Source organism: Toxorhynchites rutilus, chromosome 3, assembly GCF_029784135.1.
Source record: "Toxorhynchites rutilus septentrionalis strain SRP chromosome 3, ASM2978413v1, whole genome shotgun sequence".
NCBI classification, from domain to species: Eukaryota; Metazoa; Arthropoda; class Insecta; order Diptera; family Culicidae; genus Toxorhynchites; species Toxorhynchites rutilus.
The window spans coordinates 128,911,943-128,929,545 of NC_073746.1; the positions used below are offsets into that span (position 1 = coordinate 128,911,943).

The window sequence follows — 17,603 nt, forward strand, 5'->3', positions numbered from 1 at the left end:
GTTTCACAAGCCGAGAGCACGTGCGGATTTCCTCCGCAATATGGACACTTTTGCTCAATCGCACTGCAGGATTTGTCCACATGTTGCTCTCCGCAAGTGGCACAGCGCTCCTTGTTGGCGCAGTAAGCTGCTGTGTGACCAACTGACTTGCATTTCAGGCAAGTCATGGGCTTTGGCACGAAGAGTCGCAGCGGTAGCCTCAATTTGTCCACCATAACGTAGTCAGGGAGGGCGGAGCCAGCAAAAGTGACTCTAAACGAGTCGGACGGCGTAAATTTCGATTCTTTCCCTTCCTGGGAGACTTTGCCGAGTTGTCGGCATTCTAAGATTTTAACCTTAATCAAAGGCAGCTTTTTAAATCTGCCATCTCCTTCCATAATTGATTTGCACGTCAGACCCGTTTCGGTTATCACCCCCGAGATTTCTACGTCATGGGAAGGCACGTAGACACGATATTCCAGGGTAAACCTCTGGTCGACGACAATACCGTTTGCGTCTTTCCGATCAGCCACGACAACACGCAGTTTGGTCGGTCTAACCTTCGTAATTTCTGTCACGGAGGAGTATCTTGCCAGATCTTTCATGATCTGAATAACATTAAGTGCTTTTCCGTTTGGCTTAGGCCTGAAGAAAACAACCCACGGACCAGTTCCAGGTGCATCTTCAGGATAGACCTTGACACGTGGAGAGAAGACAACAGGAGGAGAAGGAGATGACGAGGATTGAAGGGGATCGGGGACAACAGGATGGGGAGGCGAAATCTGAGCTGGGGTAGGAGCGAGGGGGGTTGGAGAGGAGGTATTTGCAGGTTTTTTAGAGGGGGGCTTGCTAGAGTTAGCAGACTCGTCCCCGGACGAAACATCCTCTGATGTAGGAACGCGTTTAAGTGTCTTCGCTGTTCCTTTATTTGTTTTTTCAACCAGAGGGGAGTCATCATCAGAGATCTCCATATCTGGAGATCCTCCCCCTCCTTCTGCCATTCTGTAATTGGTACTTATAATCTAATATTTTGTTTTAATAATAATAATAATTAAAAAAAAATAAAATAAAAAAAAAATCTTATATCTTATTTATTTCTATTCACCACAATGCACCCAGTGCTGATGAACTGGCAACCGCTGCTTGCTTCTCAATCGGAGCGCTTGAGCGCTCGGCACTATCACACACCACTAAGAAGTGATGCTCTCCTTCACACTGCTTTAAGTGAACAGCGAATCGCGCTGGTATTGTGTGCGTGCAACTGAGCACCGATGTCCGACTTCGACTGCGATGGCGACAAATCGGCGAAAACTGAAAGCCGGCTGACCTTGCCAGGCTTTGATGATTCTGCTTTTCTCACTAATTCCGAGTTCACACTGCGTTTTACGATATCTCGAACAGTTCGAAAACGCGCGAAAAAAGCACACCCGGGCGATAAAAAAAAAATAACAGCCAACGGTAACCGAAAACAATGCTTTAACGGAGACGCTCACAGCACATGACCGGTTACTCGAAGCTTATGCCCAATTATTATCTTTGACGCCCCCTAAACTAGTAAACAAAGATCAATGCCGTCAACGCGAATATAACAGTTGAAAAGACGGGGAACAAATGAAACTGAACTGATGTCAACACGAAGATCGAGAGGCGCTCAGTTCATTTGAGTATTACAGCTCACACACTCTCTGCAATGCGAACTGTTCCGTATCAACTCACATCAAAGAGTCGATTCTTCGGAACAGCTCATGAGCGGATGGCACACCTCTAGTTGTGAGTAATAGTAGTCAATAATTGTTGGGGTGTTCGGGGCAGCATATTAAATAAAAAACCACTCGATGTAGTATGATATTTATGTCACACTCAAAGCTATAATATACATAAATTACCATTGGAACAAATACATTATTTTATATCTCTTACAAATTTGGTTTTTCCTTTTCCTTATATTTTTCCCCCAATCTTCCTGTCTTCTCAGTACAGAGTAACGGTTACGAACTAAAAGTAAAATAAATGTTCTATTTCCCCCTTTTCTTCTATGACAACAGCCTACCTTTAAACTATGCAAATTCTTTTTAAACTAATAGTTCTCACAATGCAATATATTTTTTATTACAACAAATTCAAGACGTTTTTCAAATTTTCAAAATGATTTTCAGTTGCCATTGTCTACTTCGATTACTAACTCATTGCGCATTTAGCGGCCTGTGTTCACTCATTGATCAGGGCCGTAACAATAATGTTTGCACGTTCTTGAAGCTCACATATTTCTTGGATTGATTGAATTGCAAAACTGAGTGGGGCAAACTTGAAATTGAGTTTTTTAAAACCATTGTTTTGACGTAGGACTGTGTCTTCCATTTCTGTACCGGTGTATAAGTTGAAAGTTTCGAAAACGAGAGCGTGACGTTTGGAGTGCAAGGTTTCGCACATTAATACATCTTTGCCGGCTGAACAGAGTGGTATGATAATCACTTCATTCGGAAGACAAAATGTCCAAGAGTTATATGATTGTTAATTATTGACCCGTAAACTTGTTAAAATAGCCTGAAAATTGCTTTGAAAACAGGCTATTGAAATCACACAAATCTATATATAAATTGGTGCCCGCTCGGAAATCCATTCAGTTGTTATTGCGATGTAAGATAAGATAAGGATGGTCACGCTCACACCATGCATTATGATTTTCTCTACGAATTCAATTTCTTTCTGATGGGTGCAGTGGCGTGGCGTGACCGGGTGACATTCGGGCGGGTCTTTTTGATGTCACTCCTGCAATCAAATCTTGTTATAAAGTCATTGTTTTTGTTCTCAAATCAATTTTTTTCAAATCAATTCGCTGTCAGATGCTGTCTTACTTAAACAGCTTCAAAAAAATCGACTACTTGCACGATTTTGACCGCTCTTGCAATTACCAATGAATACGATCGATGTTCCTTTAACAACAAGAAAATCTACCAGTGCATTGAGTCTGGTCACAACATTACTCAGAGATAATCTTTTGATTTGCGAATAACTCGGCGCTAGATATACTCCATGAATTTGCGGCAACCTTTTGCCGCCACACCTGTGTGACTCCACAGATTTCACAGTTCTAAAAATACCCCTCACTGTAGATTCTCATCAAAAGAATGTTGTCCTTATAAATTCGAAGAGTCTACAAACCTGTAAATCATGAATACGGCTTTTCATGCCTTGCTTTCTCAACAAATCCTGAACTCATCCATTTGATCCCGACATGTTTGGAGCGTTGTCGATTATGCAAAACTTTGTAAATTGTAAACTTCATGACACTTCATGAAATCTGCAGCGTAACGCTCCATTTAATGAAGGATGTCGTTACTCAAAATGGAATCCTTTTCCCCATACAAAACGAAAAAACTTAAGAAGGATTCTTACATGAACATATCTATGGTGAAATTCCTTACTAAATAATGAACGAATGAACTTTCAAGTGTAAGACCTCCATAAAATGAACAAAGATGAATCACCAACGGGTGACGTTCATTCTAAATTGTGAAGGTTTTTTTTCGAAACAATGTGGGTGTCACCCCTTTGAGGGTGATGAAATCCCAAGATTGTTGATCGCAAGTCGCTAAAGATCAGATAGTTTAGTCTTCTAACAAATCTTTCGACACTTTACTGAGCTCTGATAAGTGGATCCTTAGACAGGATTGGTGCCGGAACAACTTGCGACAATTACATCAAGCAAACATCTCAAGTGATGCATTCCATGACCAATTCTTGTACATAATTACAGATGATGACGAGACTTGAGTATAAGGGTACGAGAGGCAAAAACGATATTAATCTGACGATTGGCGAGCAAAAAGTGTCTGACTCCAAACGTACATGAGGTAAACACATAAGCTTCTCGAAACAAAATTGTGAATCGAGGATAATTTTCTCCGCTCCACAACAGGGACTTGGTGAGAGGCCCATCCTGAAGTATTGATTGAATTGCATGAAACTACCAACTTGCCTATTATGGAATACGGACATTTTTGCTTTCAAATCACTGCACATATTCTGCATCTTAGGACAATCCAATATCGCAGTTTGGGCATTGCTCTAGGTTGCATGCAGTCAACACATACCAACATTTTAGCTGGCATACTCTCTCTTTCTGTACGCTTATCCGAGTTATCAATTCATTTAACTTTGTGAAATAATAAACACGCGAGGCTGTGATGCTCAAACTAGGCGAATGTTTCGGTATTATGAATTTTTAACATTGGAAAGTTCTACAGCTTTATCTGATTTCCAGGCCATTCCTTCAATATTGTTCAATAAACCTTGGAGTTCAACCTCCTTCTTCAGAGGCGAATGAACTGAACAGTTTGAAGCCTCTTTAAAACAAAGAAGGTCAAAGTCCTCCTTCTCCATACTCCGGTTCCCTGTAGGCAGCCGTATATTGTACTAAGCATTCGGCGTTATAAAACATCCGAGCATCGTCCATGGTTCGTGCCCGTACCGGTCGTGTCAAGGATTTGTGCATAGTACACATCGTACACGAGCCCATAGTGAGCAAGACATCCGTTGACTATACGTCTTTAAATTCGCCAATCACCTCTAGTTAGTCGCCGTCTACCAACTATTACTACCAAAAGGAATTCTCTTACGATCCACAGCTCTGCTTCTTGTTTCAGTCGGATATCAGGTTCGCTACCATCACATGTATTCTTACGATTATGTCCAACTCATCGGCGAAGCAGATAGATTTTAGATTTGTGAGACCGTATGCTCGAGTATATGAGGGTTGATCAAAAGAAAAACATAGGTAATATTAATAAATATTAAATGATAAATTATTCTATAGAATAAAAATTATTATGATTTACTGAACAATTGATAAGTAATGCTTTATTTTCTGTAAAGCTCATCAATCAATATCGTTGATTTTTTTTAACGAAAATTGACATTCATTTTACATACAAAACATTTATTTTCCATAAAAATACAACCAACATGATTATTTTATTCCTTAGGGTGACATAGGATGTATGGAAAAAATTTCATCATCGAATTTCAAAAACCGACCATGTACAATTTGTTTATTGGCCCAAAAAAATTCCTGTGCAAAGTTTCAGCTCAATCGGACATGATTAAGGGTTGCGAAAATCGAAAATCTTCCAAGGCGGGAAGTAAAGGAAAATTGAAAAATTTTTTTTTTTCGATGCCAAATGCATGAAACGTCGAGATCTTGTGTCATCTCGAAAAAAAAATTTTTGGCCGAAAATTAACCTTATGGGACTGAGAAGGCAATGAAGGTAAATTATCGAATTTAAAAGGACCGACCATGTACATTTTGTTTATTGGTCCAAAAAAAATCCTGTGCAAAGTTTCAGCTCAATTGGACATGATTTAGGGGTGCCACAAAGCACTCAACGTTTTGATTTTTTGGCCACTCAATCTCAGTCCCAGTCCCGAAAAGTCGATTTTCGGCCAAAATTTTTTTTTCGAGATAACACCAAATCTTGACGTTTTATGCATTTTCAAGACATTTGGCATCGAAAACAAAATTTCCAATTTCCAAATTTCCTTTACTCTTCCCTTGGAATCTTTTAGAGAATCAAGAAATCAAAAGTTTGAGCGCTGCGAGGTACCCCTAAATCATGTCAGATTGAGTTTAAATTTTGCGCAGGTCATTATTTCTGATTCATCACTGTTGTTCTATTTATGTTTTATTTCTTGAAATAAATCCGCACAACTAATTTACATTACATACCATAGTTTTAAAATAAACACAACAATACTTCATTGAAATTCGCATTCGCAGTCTTCAAAGGCGAAGTTTTCTTCAAAAGTTTAGTTTTTATTGATTTTCGAAACCTATTGCCGGATGTTTCCCGCATTTTCAATTGGTTATTTAACAAATCATGCCTGGTAAAAACATTGTTGAAATTATTCCTAGTGACAATTTTTTGCTTTAGTACATGTTATGGTCGAACAGATGGATGTTTTAATATAAAATAACTAACATTCTGAAATAAAATATTAAAACAAAAACTTTAATTGAGAAATATTTACTCTTACAACTAATATTAGGCTGTCAAAAAAGTCCTGTGGTATTTCCGCGAGGTGTCGTTGTAAGCGCGTAGTTCTAGTTGTATTCATTGTATCGAGTCATACTATAGCTTGTTGGAAAGGTATTATAATATAGTCCTTGACAGTGTTTTGTTTGGTTAAGTCGTTCGTGAGTTATAGTGTCGCAAATATGGAGCAAAATAAAGAGAAAATCCGACATATTTTACAGTACTACTATGACAAAGGCAAAAATACATCTCAAGCTGCCAATAAAATTTGTGCAGTTTATGGACCCGATACAGTTTCCATTTCCACCGCACAACGATGGTTTCAACGTTTTCGTTCTGGTGTAGAGGTCGTCGAAGATGCGCCACGCTCCGGAAGGCCTGTCGTCGAAAATTGAGACAAAATCGCTGAATTAGCCGAGAAAGACCGGCATAGTAGCACCCGTAGCATCGGCCAAGAGCTGGGGATAAGTCATCAAACCGTTATTAACCATTTGAAGAAGCTTGGATTCACAAAGAAGCTTGATGTATGGGTGCCACACACGTTGACGCAAAAAAACATCTTTGACCGTATCGACGCATGTGAATCGCTGCTGAATCGCAACAAAATCGACCCGTTTCTGAAGTGGATGGTGACTGGCGATGAAAAGTTGGTCACTTACGACAACGTGAAGCGCAAACGGTCGTGGTCGAAGCCCGCTGAAGCGGCTCATACGGTGGCCAAGCCCTCATTAACGGCCAGGAAGGTTCTGCTGTGTGTTTGGTGGGATTTTCAAGGAATAATCTATTATGAGCTGCTTCCCTATGGCCAAACGATCAATTCGAACCTGTACTGCCAACAACTGGACCGCTTGAAGGTAGCACTCATGAAGAAGAGGCCATCTTTGATAAACAGAGGCCGCATTGTCTTCCATCAGGACAACGCCAGGCCACACACTTCTATGGTGACGCGCCAGAAGCCCCGGGAGCTCGGATGGGAGGTTCTTTTGCATCCGCCGTATAGTCCGGACCTTGCACCAAGTGACTACCACCTGTTTTTGTCCATGGCGAACGAGCTAGGTAGTCAGAAGTTAGCCACAAAAGAGGCCTGTGAAAATTGGCTATCCGAGTTTTTTTTGCCAATAAGGAAGCCAGCTTCTATAACAGGGGTATTATGAAGTTGGCATCACGTTGGGAACAAGTTATCGAACAAAACGGCGCATATTTGACTTGAAACAGATGATTGTAACTAATTTTATGATCAAATGAAAATTCAAAAAAAAATACCGCAGGACTTTTTTGAAAGCCTAATATGTTTGATTGAGGTTATCATAAACACCTTATAGAATAATCATGGCAAAATGTGGAGAGATATTTAATCCATTGTGTTTGGAGGTCACACTCTCCTAGAACAACTGTGGCGCGTGTCAAGGAATACCTACGCGGGCGACCGGTAGATCGCGGACTACCGTTTGGCCATCCCTGATCTAGTATCACTCTACTTAGAGACAGCAAAGACAATGCCATGAACATTCACTTGAAGCCATTTTAAATTTATATTCGTGCATTTTGGTCCAATTATTTCAATAATAATTAGTAATAAGTAATGAAATCTTAACCAACAAAAACAACATTTTCTATCCAACATTGAATAAATTGTTTGTTTCATACATAAATAACATTGCTCTAATTAATTATTAATAAAAACGTTTCAAGTTGATGATGCCGTTAAGTGGAAAATCGTCAGATACAAAATTATATTTTTAGAGATAAGGCCAAGCACAAATTTCTCATGAATATCTAAACAAAACTTACCTCGGCCCATAAGCAGACGACCAGCGATGCACACGTCATTACCAACGGATAGTACGCTGACATGAGATAGGAGACCCATGCTGGCTGCAGTGTTTCCTGAAAGATGGGAAATAATCATAAGCTATGTTATTTATGGCGACAGTGAAACGAAAAACCCTACCGGCGTAGTGAAGTACGCCCCACGCAGAACCGATGCGATAAAAACAAAAAAATAAAGCAGCTTTTGCGTTGTCAACCGGCAGGCACGTAAAAAGCTCGGTTGTTTCAATCTCTGATATTCGGCAATGATACAGATCATCAGCTGTACAAGGGAAATAAAAGCGACAAGGTAGAACACGGACGAGATACCTGTGGAACAAAAAAAATAGTTATTGTTGAAGTAAGAAGAATTAGTTATTGAACTCACCTGCATGGTAGGGCAAGTTGAATCCCGAGCACTCGTCACCACTGTAACGGATTTCGCACAGACAAGTTCCATTCAAACAATCACCCCGGCCTGAGCATTGCGTCTTATCCTCAGGCAGGGTCTCTCCTATCGAGATAGAGGAGCACCCCATCAGGCGTTCGAATCGTGATACCATAATCTCACATTAGAAGTCTGAAATGAGAACGAAACAGCAACAAAAAAAATTAAATCAGTTTCGCTAACATTGGCACGTCGTTCGGCGATGTAGAAAGTAACAATTTCTGCTAATGAGACACGCGCACGCCAGCTGATGGATGAAATAATAAAACAAGCACTTTCCTTTCGTTTGAGGCAGTTTTCGATTGTTGCTGCCAGCTTGTTGGATTAAAATGAAGGTCGAAACAATAATAAAGCCAATATATGAGCGCGTTCGCGTGAACTCGTGAATTATATTAAATTTCGCACCCCAACCGAAACGTAACACTTACTGAAGTCGAAAATATTGCAATGTTGTTAAATTCAACATTTTTGGCAGGAGCGAACTTACCGGAGAAACATCAAACTGAACGAACGCTCAATATGTAAGACAACGGTAAAAGCAAACTTCTGTACCCCACGTGCTGTTCTCACCTCGAATTCCGTGAACTGATGAGTAACAGGAAGCTATCGAATGTTCATTTCGCCATAAATGTTTACGCCTCATCAATTAAGTATGACCCATGCTTGTATTTCATAAAAATTTAAACGGTATTATTTTCAACCATTGACGGCCTTGTTTAGATTCGCCATTAGGTCACCATTCGATTCTACAGCAAGAATTCGCACGGAGTAACCTCTACCACAATAAAAAGCAAAAGGAGACGTAGTTTCGCGAGTGCAAATCAATTAAATTAAGTGCAAGCTACGTATGAACCACAAAATACGTCACACATACGATTTCCACGTTTGATGCTTCAGAGCGTAAGTTCATTTATCATTCTTCTGATGGCGTATGAAATCTCTGATGATTCAGTAGCTTCCAGCGAGATCAGGTGGCGTAATTATGGGCCAAGAAGCAGAACACATCATTTCATAACCAACACACCTCGGCTGAGAAGAGGGTGGCACAGTTGCCACTGATAATGCACAAGCAAGACATGATAAACACAATAACAACGAATGTTGGGTACGCTTGCACCTGGACGATGCGGTTCGAAACGTAGAAGGAAAAGAAATACTCATCGCGTGCAGCAGTACTCGAGCACTGGAAGTGCAAACTCACAAGACTTCGATTTCGCTTGTTGATGATGATGTTATTGTTGTTACTCGTAAATATGATTGCAAGTTCATTGCCATACAGCTGTGTACGTTCGCGCTGCGTTTTTTATATTTATCATAGAACGCTCGTATGTTTCGAGATGTTATGACGTTGCGTCGTATCGCATCAGACGAATTTAAACGAAGGCAAAAACTGAGTGTTATCATTGTACGTTTCACCAAAACAAGGAGAACGTAAATCTTATCGAATTAGCTTCCCGAGTGATTTAATGTGATTTACAATTGTCAAAAATACCGTTTTGTCTCATGTTCCGAACACATTATTTTTAAATGTAAATTTACTAAACTTGTATGTTAAAAATAATTGAATGTTGATAACCCTGACATTCTCTGGGGTATAGGCTTCATTTTAACATCATTTACAGTTATCGATGCAGCCTATAACGTATAATATCAAGCATTTGCAAAAAGGTGACAGTCAAAACCAATGATAAAATGTTTGCGTTAGCAAATTCGATAAAAAATAAGCATCGGATTTTTTTTATTTTTTGTAGTTATTCAACTATTTTGACTGCTGTTTTCATGTTAAGTGCTAGAAAAGGTAAGAATTTACAATAAATGGATTTGAAAACAGACGTTTTATGCAGAAATCTTCATTAAAATTGGTATTCAGGTAGTGTTCGGAAAATGAATCAAGTTTCTACGCATGATTCAAATTCCGAACACTTCATTTTTAAATGTAAATTTGCCGAACTTTAATGTTATAAATAATTGAATAATCAAAATCTTGACATTCTTTGAGTTATAGACTACATTTTGACATCATTTACAGGTAGCGATACAGCCTATTTATTTATAATATGAAACATTTGCAAAAAGTGACAGTCACAACCAATGATAAAATGTTTGCGTTAGTAAGTTCCGTAAAAAAAACAAGCATCGTGAATTTATCAGTTTTTTACATGTTTTATCTATTTTGTTTGCTGTTTTCAAATCAAGTGCTAGAAAAGATAAGAATCTACGCGATAAAATACCCTATGCAAAATATTAGCTTAATCGGACTTCATTTTCTAGTGTCGCAGACATCAAACTTTTAATTTCGACCAAGGGGGAGTACATGAAATCAAGGTTATAAAGCAAATTCTGATGCCAAATGTCTTTAAATTGCATAAACATCTAAAAAAAAATCAAAAACACTTCATTTTCTAGCGACGCTAGAAAATGAAGTCCAAATGAGCTAATATTTTGGATAGGGTTTTTTATCGCGCAAATCAACAGTCCTATATGAAAAATAAAGATGGCCTTTTTCAATGGCACCCTAAACCATACGTTTTATCTTGTATTCCGAAAAAAACGAAGTCCTAGAGAGTTCATTTTTGATTTTTCGAGATGACAATAGATCTCGACGTTTCATGCAATTTGAAGACATTAGCCATTATTTTTTTTAAACCCCGATTTCATGTACCACATGGGCTGCAAAGTCCCGGGGTTTTCAATGAAAACAATCGGTTTTTGGGGCAAAGCTGTATTTATTCCTCAACATGTGGGATTTTTTTTTGCAGTTTCCGATTTGATAACTTTATTATAATTCGTTGTTAAAAAATCCCTTGAATACATAGATACACATCATTACAATCTTTACATTCATTCATTACATCACTACATTTATGTTGCACAATAGATTTTAACATTCACTACATATTCGTTGTCGTCATTACAATAAAATGGTATATCAGTAAAGTTTCTTGGTTTCCAAATACTAATTCTTTTCTTTTCGGTTTTTTTCACGACATCTTTGTTTTGCAAAATAATGAGTTACTCACGTTTAGTTTCTTGCTCAAATTCCCAAATTTCTGCGGCTAGCCTTCAAAGTTTTTCTACCTATAAAGGCACTTATTTAGAAGGTTTTAATACAACATTGAACTATATTTTTTACCATATTGGAAGGCTAAAACTGGGTCAAATGGTATTTATTATTTTCATTCGATTTACTATCAACTTGTTTTCACTTGCTATAGGAACTGACGAGAGCGATGCTTTGATTTTCTACCTATTAGGCCATATGAATAAAAATAAAATTCAGCTTTACTTTACCTCAATCGTGCAGTCGAGCAGTGAGACTGATTTAATACTACGTTTGGGATGAATAAAAGAAACAACTAAGTGTTTACTTTTCGAAAATGCAGGTTTAGCCGATTTCGTATGCAGCCATTCCATGCCAAACCGATATAGTGGTTCTCAGATTTTCGTGGAAAGTGGAAATTTTGTTCTTTGTCGCAAACCATTAGACCCGTATTTTTTATTTTATTTTTTGTTAGGATGACCGTTTCCGTTTTAGGGTGATCCGAAAAATCAAATTTTTCCACTTTTTTCAAAAAAATGACTTTAAAAAAAACATAACTTTTGAACTACTGAGCCGATTTAATAATCGACATATCAAATTAAAGCCAATTAGCTGATCTTTTTTGAAGAAACACCAGAGTTGCACAAAATTTAAATCTTGGCTTCGTTATTATTGATTGTATATGTTTTTTATAGCTTACATGGTACCAAATATAGCGGAACCAAAGGCGCTATATTTTTTATATTATTTCTTTTTTTTATCCCATTTATTTATTTATCAGGCTCATTAGCATTTTATCTTGAACAGAGACGGGTTTTTTTTATCGTGTACATGTACATATGTTTATGTTTCTATAAATTGTAAATTACACAGTAGAAGTAGTAGCCATTTAGGCGTTAGATTTCCTGTTCCATTACATTATGGTAAATTACACTGTAGTAGCCATTTAGGCGTAAGGGTATTCTATCTGTTCTTCCATTGTTCAGCAGACCGGACAGCGGAGACAGTTGATATTGATCATTGATGGGTTATTTATAGAACAGCAGCCCGATGTTTCTTGCAGAGCAGAGCAGTTGTATGGATGAATCGATCTTTGTTCCACCGTGGATCGATCTCCATAGCTGATGATGGTTGCGTGGACGTAGTTATTCTATAACAACACAAAGATGGTCAATTGAGGGCCCTGAGTTTGAACTCACGATCGATCGCTTAGTAAGCGAACGCGTAACCAAGTGGCTACGAAGACCCCCGTATATTATTTCTTGAAAGTTGAGAATTTTTTACATAACAAATTTCGAAACCAGAGAGGCGTTTATTTTGTTCTTAAGCTATGATTTTTCAAAGTTAACCGTAATTATTTTGTAATTATTCATTGTATTTATTATTTATAGTTTACATGGTTGTGGGATATGAGACCAAGGGCACTATATTTTTTTATATTTTTCCTTGAAGGCTGAGTTTTTTCCACATAACATATCCAAAATTCAGATAGGCGTTTTTTTAGTTTTTAGTTATGATTTTACAAGGTTAACATGTTTTGAGTAGATAGCTTGGGGGAGTATTCTAAAGGGTGTATCACATCAAATTGCATCACGGAAAAAATGCTGTAGAAATTTAATTTTTAGGAATTATATCTTCAGCTTTCGCTTATAATCAGATAAGAGTGTATCGATCACGTTGGCCATGCTTCACGGTCAATTTTTCGTAAATTTGGAAAAATGTCGTCGAACGAAAAAGAGCGTCGTGAATTAATCCTGTGCACTCATTTCGAGAATCCGGAGTTATCACATCGGGACATCGGTAAGATGCTGGGAATCGTCCAATCCACGGTCAGCAGAGTACTAAAACGATACTTCGAGAACTTAACCATCGACCGGAAGGTGAAGAACAGCAAAAATGGATGCTCCGTCAGTGAAAAAGATCACAAGCGCGTAGTTAAGCAGTTTAGACGTGATCCGAGAAGTTCGGTCCGGGATGTCGCCAATAAGCTGAATTTGTCAAGTTCATCCGTCCAGCGGACCAAGCAGCGGGAGGGCCTGCGTACATACAAGGTTCAGAAGGCTCCTAACCGCGACGAAAGGCAAAACATGGTGGGGAAGACGCGAGCCCGGAAGCTGTACACCGAAATGCTGACGAAGCCGCATTGCCTGGTAATGGACGACGAAACCTACGTCAAAGCGGACTTTCGTCAGCTGCCGGGCCTGTTGTTCTTCTCCGCAGAGGACAAATTCAGCGTTCCGAAGGAGATTCGCAAGCAGAAACTATCCAAGTTTGCCAAAAAGTACATGGTGTGACAAGCGATCTGCTCTTGCGGAAAGCGGAGCGCCCCCTTCGTGATGACCGGCACGGTAAACGGGCAGGTTTACCTTAAGGAGTGCCTACAAAAGCGCTTACTACCACTATTGAAGCAGCACGAGGGCCCGACCATCTTCTGGCCGGATCTCGCTTCGTGCCACTATTCAAAGGACGTGTTGGAGTGGTACGAAGCCAACGGGGTCACCTTCGTGCCAAAGGAAATGGAAATGAGCGCCGGAGCTTCGCCCAATAGAGAAATATTGGGCGATTATGAAGCAGGCCCTCCGGAAGAACCCAAAAGTTGTCAAATCGGAGGCGGACTTCAAGAGAAAATGGATTTCTGTTCAAAAAAAACTACAACCTGACGTTGTACAGAACCTTATGGACGGGGTAAAGAGGAAGGTGCGAGCATACGGGCTTGGGCTCGAAGTATGAATAAAAAGAAAATGCCAAAAGTTGTTTAATAGTTTTTATTTTACTGTCTAAAATTTTCAAAAGGATCGGTCTACTGGGCGAATTTCTACAGCGTTTTTTCCGTGATGCAATTTGATGTGACACACCCTTTAGTCTAGAAATTTGAAAAAATGCAAAATTTGTTCTCTTCATATTTCTGTAGTTTAGGCATTCAAGAATATACCCTACAAAGGACTTATCGAAAATCCTATTATTTACCGAGATAGAGCTATTTTGGTGATGCGTTATCTTACCTGATACGGCCATAACAATGAACTTCAAACGCGTTTTTCTCGAAACTAGTTTTTTCAAACTGGCGTACACGATATCTCAAGTTCTACTGAACCGATTCATGTCGAATTTATATGGATACAATCTACAGGCATCTCTCTATCGCATAAACCTCTAAAAAAATAATATTTTTCAAACTTTACTATTTTTTAAAAATCGGGAAACGTAAGAAAAAACGTTTTAAACCGCATTTTGTTTTTCAAACGGCAGCCATATTGTCAAAAAAGATGTTTTTGACTTGTCCGAGGATAGCGACATCTTTACTGATTCAGAATCTGTTCGAATTTTTTGTTTCAGATAATCAGAAGGGCTGGAATTTTGCACGCCATGGCACAACTTTTTTTTTTACCCTCTCACTTCATCAGCTTCAAAAAAATATTCTTTCTTTTATTTTTACGGAGCTCGGAGAAATGTCCGAAATTCGTGTCTCTTCACTAGAATACCCGCTTAATGAGTAGAAAATAGGAATAAGTATAGTTATCGGTAGATATTGAGGACAAAGAAAGACATGTATCAGGTAAAGGTATCTCAGGTAAATGCAAAAAATGTAAAAAATGTGACAAATTGTGATGCAAGATAGTTCGAGTGAGGTTCGCAGGAGTGTGACATCATAGTCTCCTTCGAGGGCAATACACTTGGTATAGCGAGTTTCCAACATTTCGATTCCCTTTCTGTAGTTCGAAACGTCTAAGCCTTCGAAATATGCCTCAGTTTCCGCGATGACTTCCTCATCCGATGTGAATCTCTTTCCCTGGAACCTTGAGGTTTGGTCATATAGTAGTCGCTTAGGGTCAAATCTGGAGAGTATGGTGGAATTGGAATCGTAATTGGTCGAACTTGGCCATCGCTTCTAAGGACGTATGCGACGGTGCTTTGAACTTTTTTCAACGTCTTATGGGGCCGTTTCTTCTTTATTTCGTCGTTCAGTTTGTCCAATAACGCTGCATAATACCCTCCGGATTCTTGTTTTTCTCTTCTGCCATGCGCATTCCAAAAAATGGATGCTGAACCTTCCCAAAACCTTCATTTGGCCGCTTTGGCCTGCTTTCGTGATTTGTCAGCCACACTGCAGACTGACTTTTGGACTCAGGAGTGAGGTAATGGATTCATGTTTCATCCATTGTAGAGATGGGCAAAACAGTTCACTTTGATTAACGGTTCAGTCACAAACCGTTCATCTAAGTGAATCAGTTCTTTTGAACCGTTCTTTCGTTCAGCGGTATTAAGAACAACATAAAATGTTAGCTGAAACTCAACAGCAATAGACAGCTATTCATTGATATCGTTGGATTGGATAGGTTACGTATGAGATTTATATTTTTGAAATTTAGTGGGGAAAGATAAGGTGCTTCTTCTTCAAAAGTCGCAAACTGTATGTGAAAATATGATTATCGGCCAATGTGATAATTTAATGCGAACACAATATATGCAATTTTTCATATTTTCTGTTTGGACAACACACAGGTTCCATGTAAGATCATATTTCATTCAGAGGAAAAAAATCAGCAGCGATTTTTATTAACTATCAATCATACAAACAATCACGATAACACGTACACGTAAACAATGTATTGAAAGCAACGAAAAAACTTTTTTCTCAACTTGCCCTCACTATGAGATTTTATGTTTACCTAATTCATGAATCGCCCCAGATTCCCCCAGTTTTATTCTGATAATCAGGAAGTATATGAATATTACGCGGAATTGAAAGAATACATGAAATTGAAAATATTTAGCTTTGACTTCAAAACTACGAAAATCTAATTTAATTTCTTACCCAAAATTGAGTATACATTAACAAAATAAACCCTGCGTACATGCATTTTGCTCATAAATGACAATATTGTTTTATTTTTCTAACAAGCGTTCTTGTTATATTAATCTATTCCGTCCAGCACAAATCAGTTCAGCTGCACTCGTCCGTTCGCAAACAGTTTGCCCGCAACAAACACTTCGTTCTCAATCAGTTCGTTCGCAAACAGGTCACTCTCAATAAGTTCGCTCTCAAACAGTTCACTCGCAAACCGTTCTTTCGGAATCAGTTCGTGGAGTTAACTACCGTTCTTTGGAAAAGAACGACCGTTCGTTCACTCTTTTCGGCGAACTAAATCTTTCGTACCGTTTGTGAACGGTTTGCCCATCTCTGATCCATTGTCACAAAACGTCGAAAGAAGTTCACTCGATTACGCTTCAACAACGCCAAACCGGCTGTTGAATCATCGACGTGGCGCTGTTTTTGGTCGATGGTCAGCAAACGCGGCAGCCATCGCGCGGATAGCTTTTTCATGTACAAAATGTCGTGCAAAATGTATCCCACTCGTTCTTTTGAAATGCCTACAGCCTCAGCTAACACCCGTAACTTCACTTTACAATCGTTCAAAACGAATCGATGGATTTGTTTTACGAATCCTGAATTTGTAGCCTCCAGAGCGAGGTGCATCTGCGGTGCTTATGCGGCCCATTTTAAATTCACTAAACCACCGATAAACTATTGTTCTCGAAGGAGCAGAAGTGGGATATCATTTCGTCAACCACTGCATTGATTGTTCAGGAGTTATTCCCATCGAAAAACAATGTTTGATCAAAATACGATATATCTCTTTTCCCATTTTCTATATGAATGCTCAGGTAGTGACACTTAAACAGCTGTAGTTTGTGAACAAACGAACGGAATGTCATGAAACTTCACACATAAGCTACTGACAGATGAACCCGTCTAAGTGAATCTTGTTTATTTTTTAAGTGGCGTCATCTGTTGAAAAATTTCGGGACTTTTCTGCCCTACACCCTACAAATTTCCACTGACCATTGTTGTTGCCTTTGTCCGGGTGCATTTTTTTCACTTCGCTTGAGTTTGGAGGACCTTTGATGAGAAAATGATGCGTAATATCATGCTGGACATCAGTACAAAGAATTCCCGGAAGGGTAACAAGATGGTCACAACAAAATAGAAGTTGAAATGGAGCGAGGCGATTAATAGTAATGATGCTTTAAAATTGTGATACCAGAAATTTGCATCATTGTTTTTGAATCGATAAGATCTTTCTTAACCCCTTGGCTTACGATTTAATTTCCAACAACAGGGCCCAAACACGAGCACAGTGAGTTGTTTCGATACTCTGCTGAGTGTGTGTATCTTACTTACGATCGTAGCAGTCCCGCATCATCACACGCCTGAAACATGTATACATTTCACATCGATAGACGACGAGTGAGGTTCGATGTTGTACGTTCTGGCAGTCTAATCGCGACGAGT

The 17,603-nt window shown here is 38.9% G+C and overlaps 1 protein-coding gene and 1 long non-coding RNA gene across 8 annotated transcripts in view; one reads left to right on the forward strand and one right to left on the reverse strand.

The window, feature by feature from the left end:
- The window catches only part of LOC129774878 (uncharacterized), a 46,884-nt gene that overhangs the window by 24,803 nt on the left and 4,478 nt on the right, over window positions 1-17,603 (reverse strand). For 2 of the 5 annotated variants that reach the window (XM_055778913.1, XM_055778916.1), the window contains exons 2-4: window positions 8,209-8,400; window positions 7,963-8,150; window positions 7,803-7,898 (exon numbers count right to left, since the gene is read on the reverse strand). In XM_055778913.1, the coding sequence (XP_055634888.1) occupies window positions 7,803-7,898; window positions 7,963-8,150; window positions 8,209-8,383 (459 nt within the window). In that variant the 5' untranslated portion in view covers window positions 8,384-8,400. Of the gene's footprint in view, window positions 1-7,802; window positions 7,899-7,962; window positions 8,151-8,208; window positions 8,401-8,755; window positions 9,249-9,292; window positions 9,431-17,603 lie in introns of those variants that run through there. The other 3 variants (XM_055778917.1, XM_055778915.1, XM_055778914.1) reach the window with 3 other exon arrangements.
- On the forward strand, window positions 8,575-10,762 carry LOC129774881 (uncharacterized). Of its 3 annotated transcripts, XR_008742797.1 has the most exons (4): window positions 8,575-8,685; window positions 8,744-8,918; window positions 8,989-9,168; window positions 9,231-10,762. It is a non-coding gene; the product is annotated as an uncharacterized LOC129774881 (long non-coding RNA). The 3 variants fall into 3 exon arrangements; XR_008742796.1 differs by having other exon boundaries at window positions 8,578-8,918; window positions 9,224-10,762; XR_008742795.1 differs by having other exon boundaries at window positions 8,578-8,918.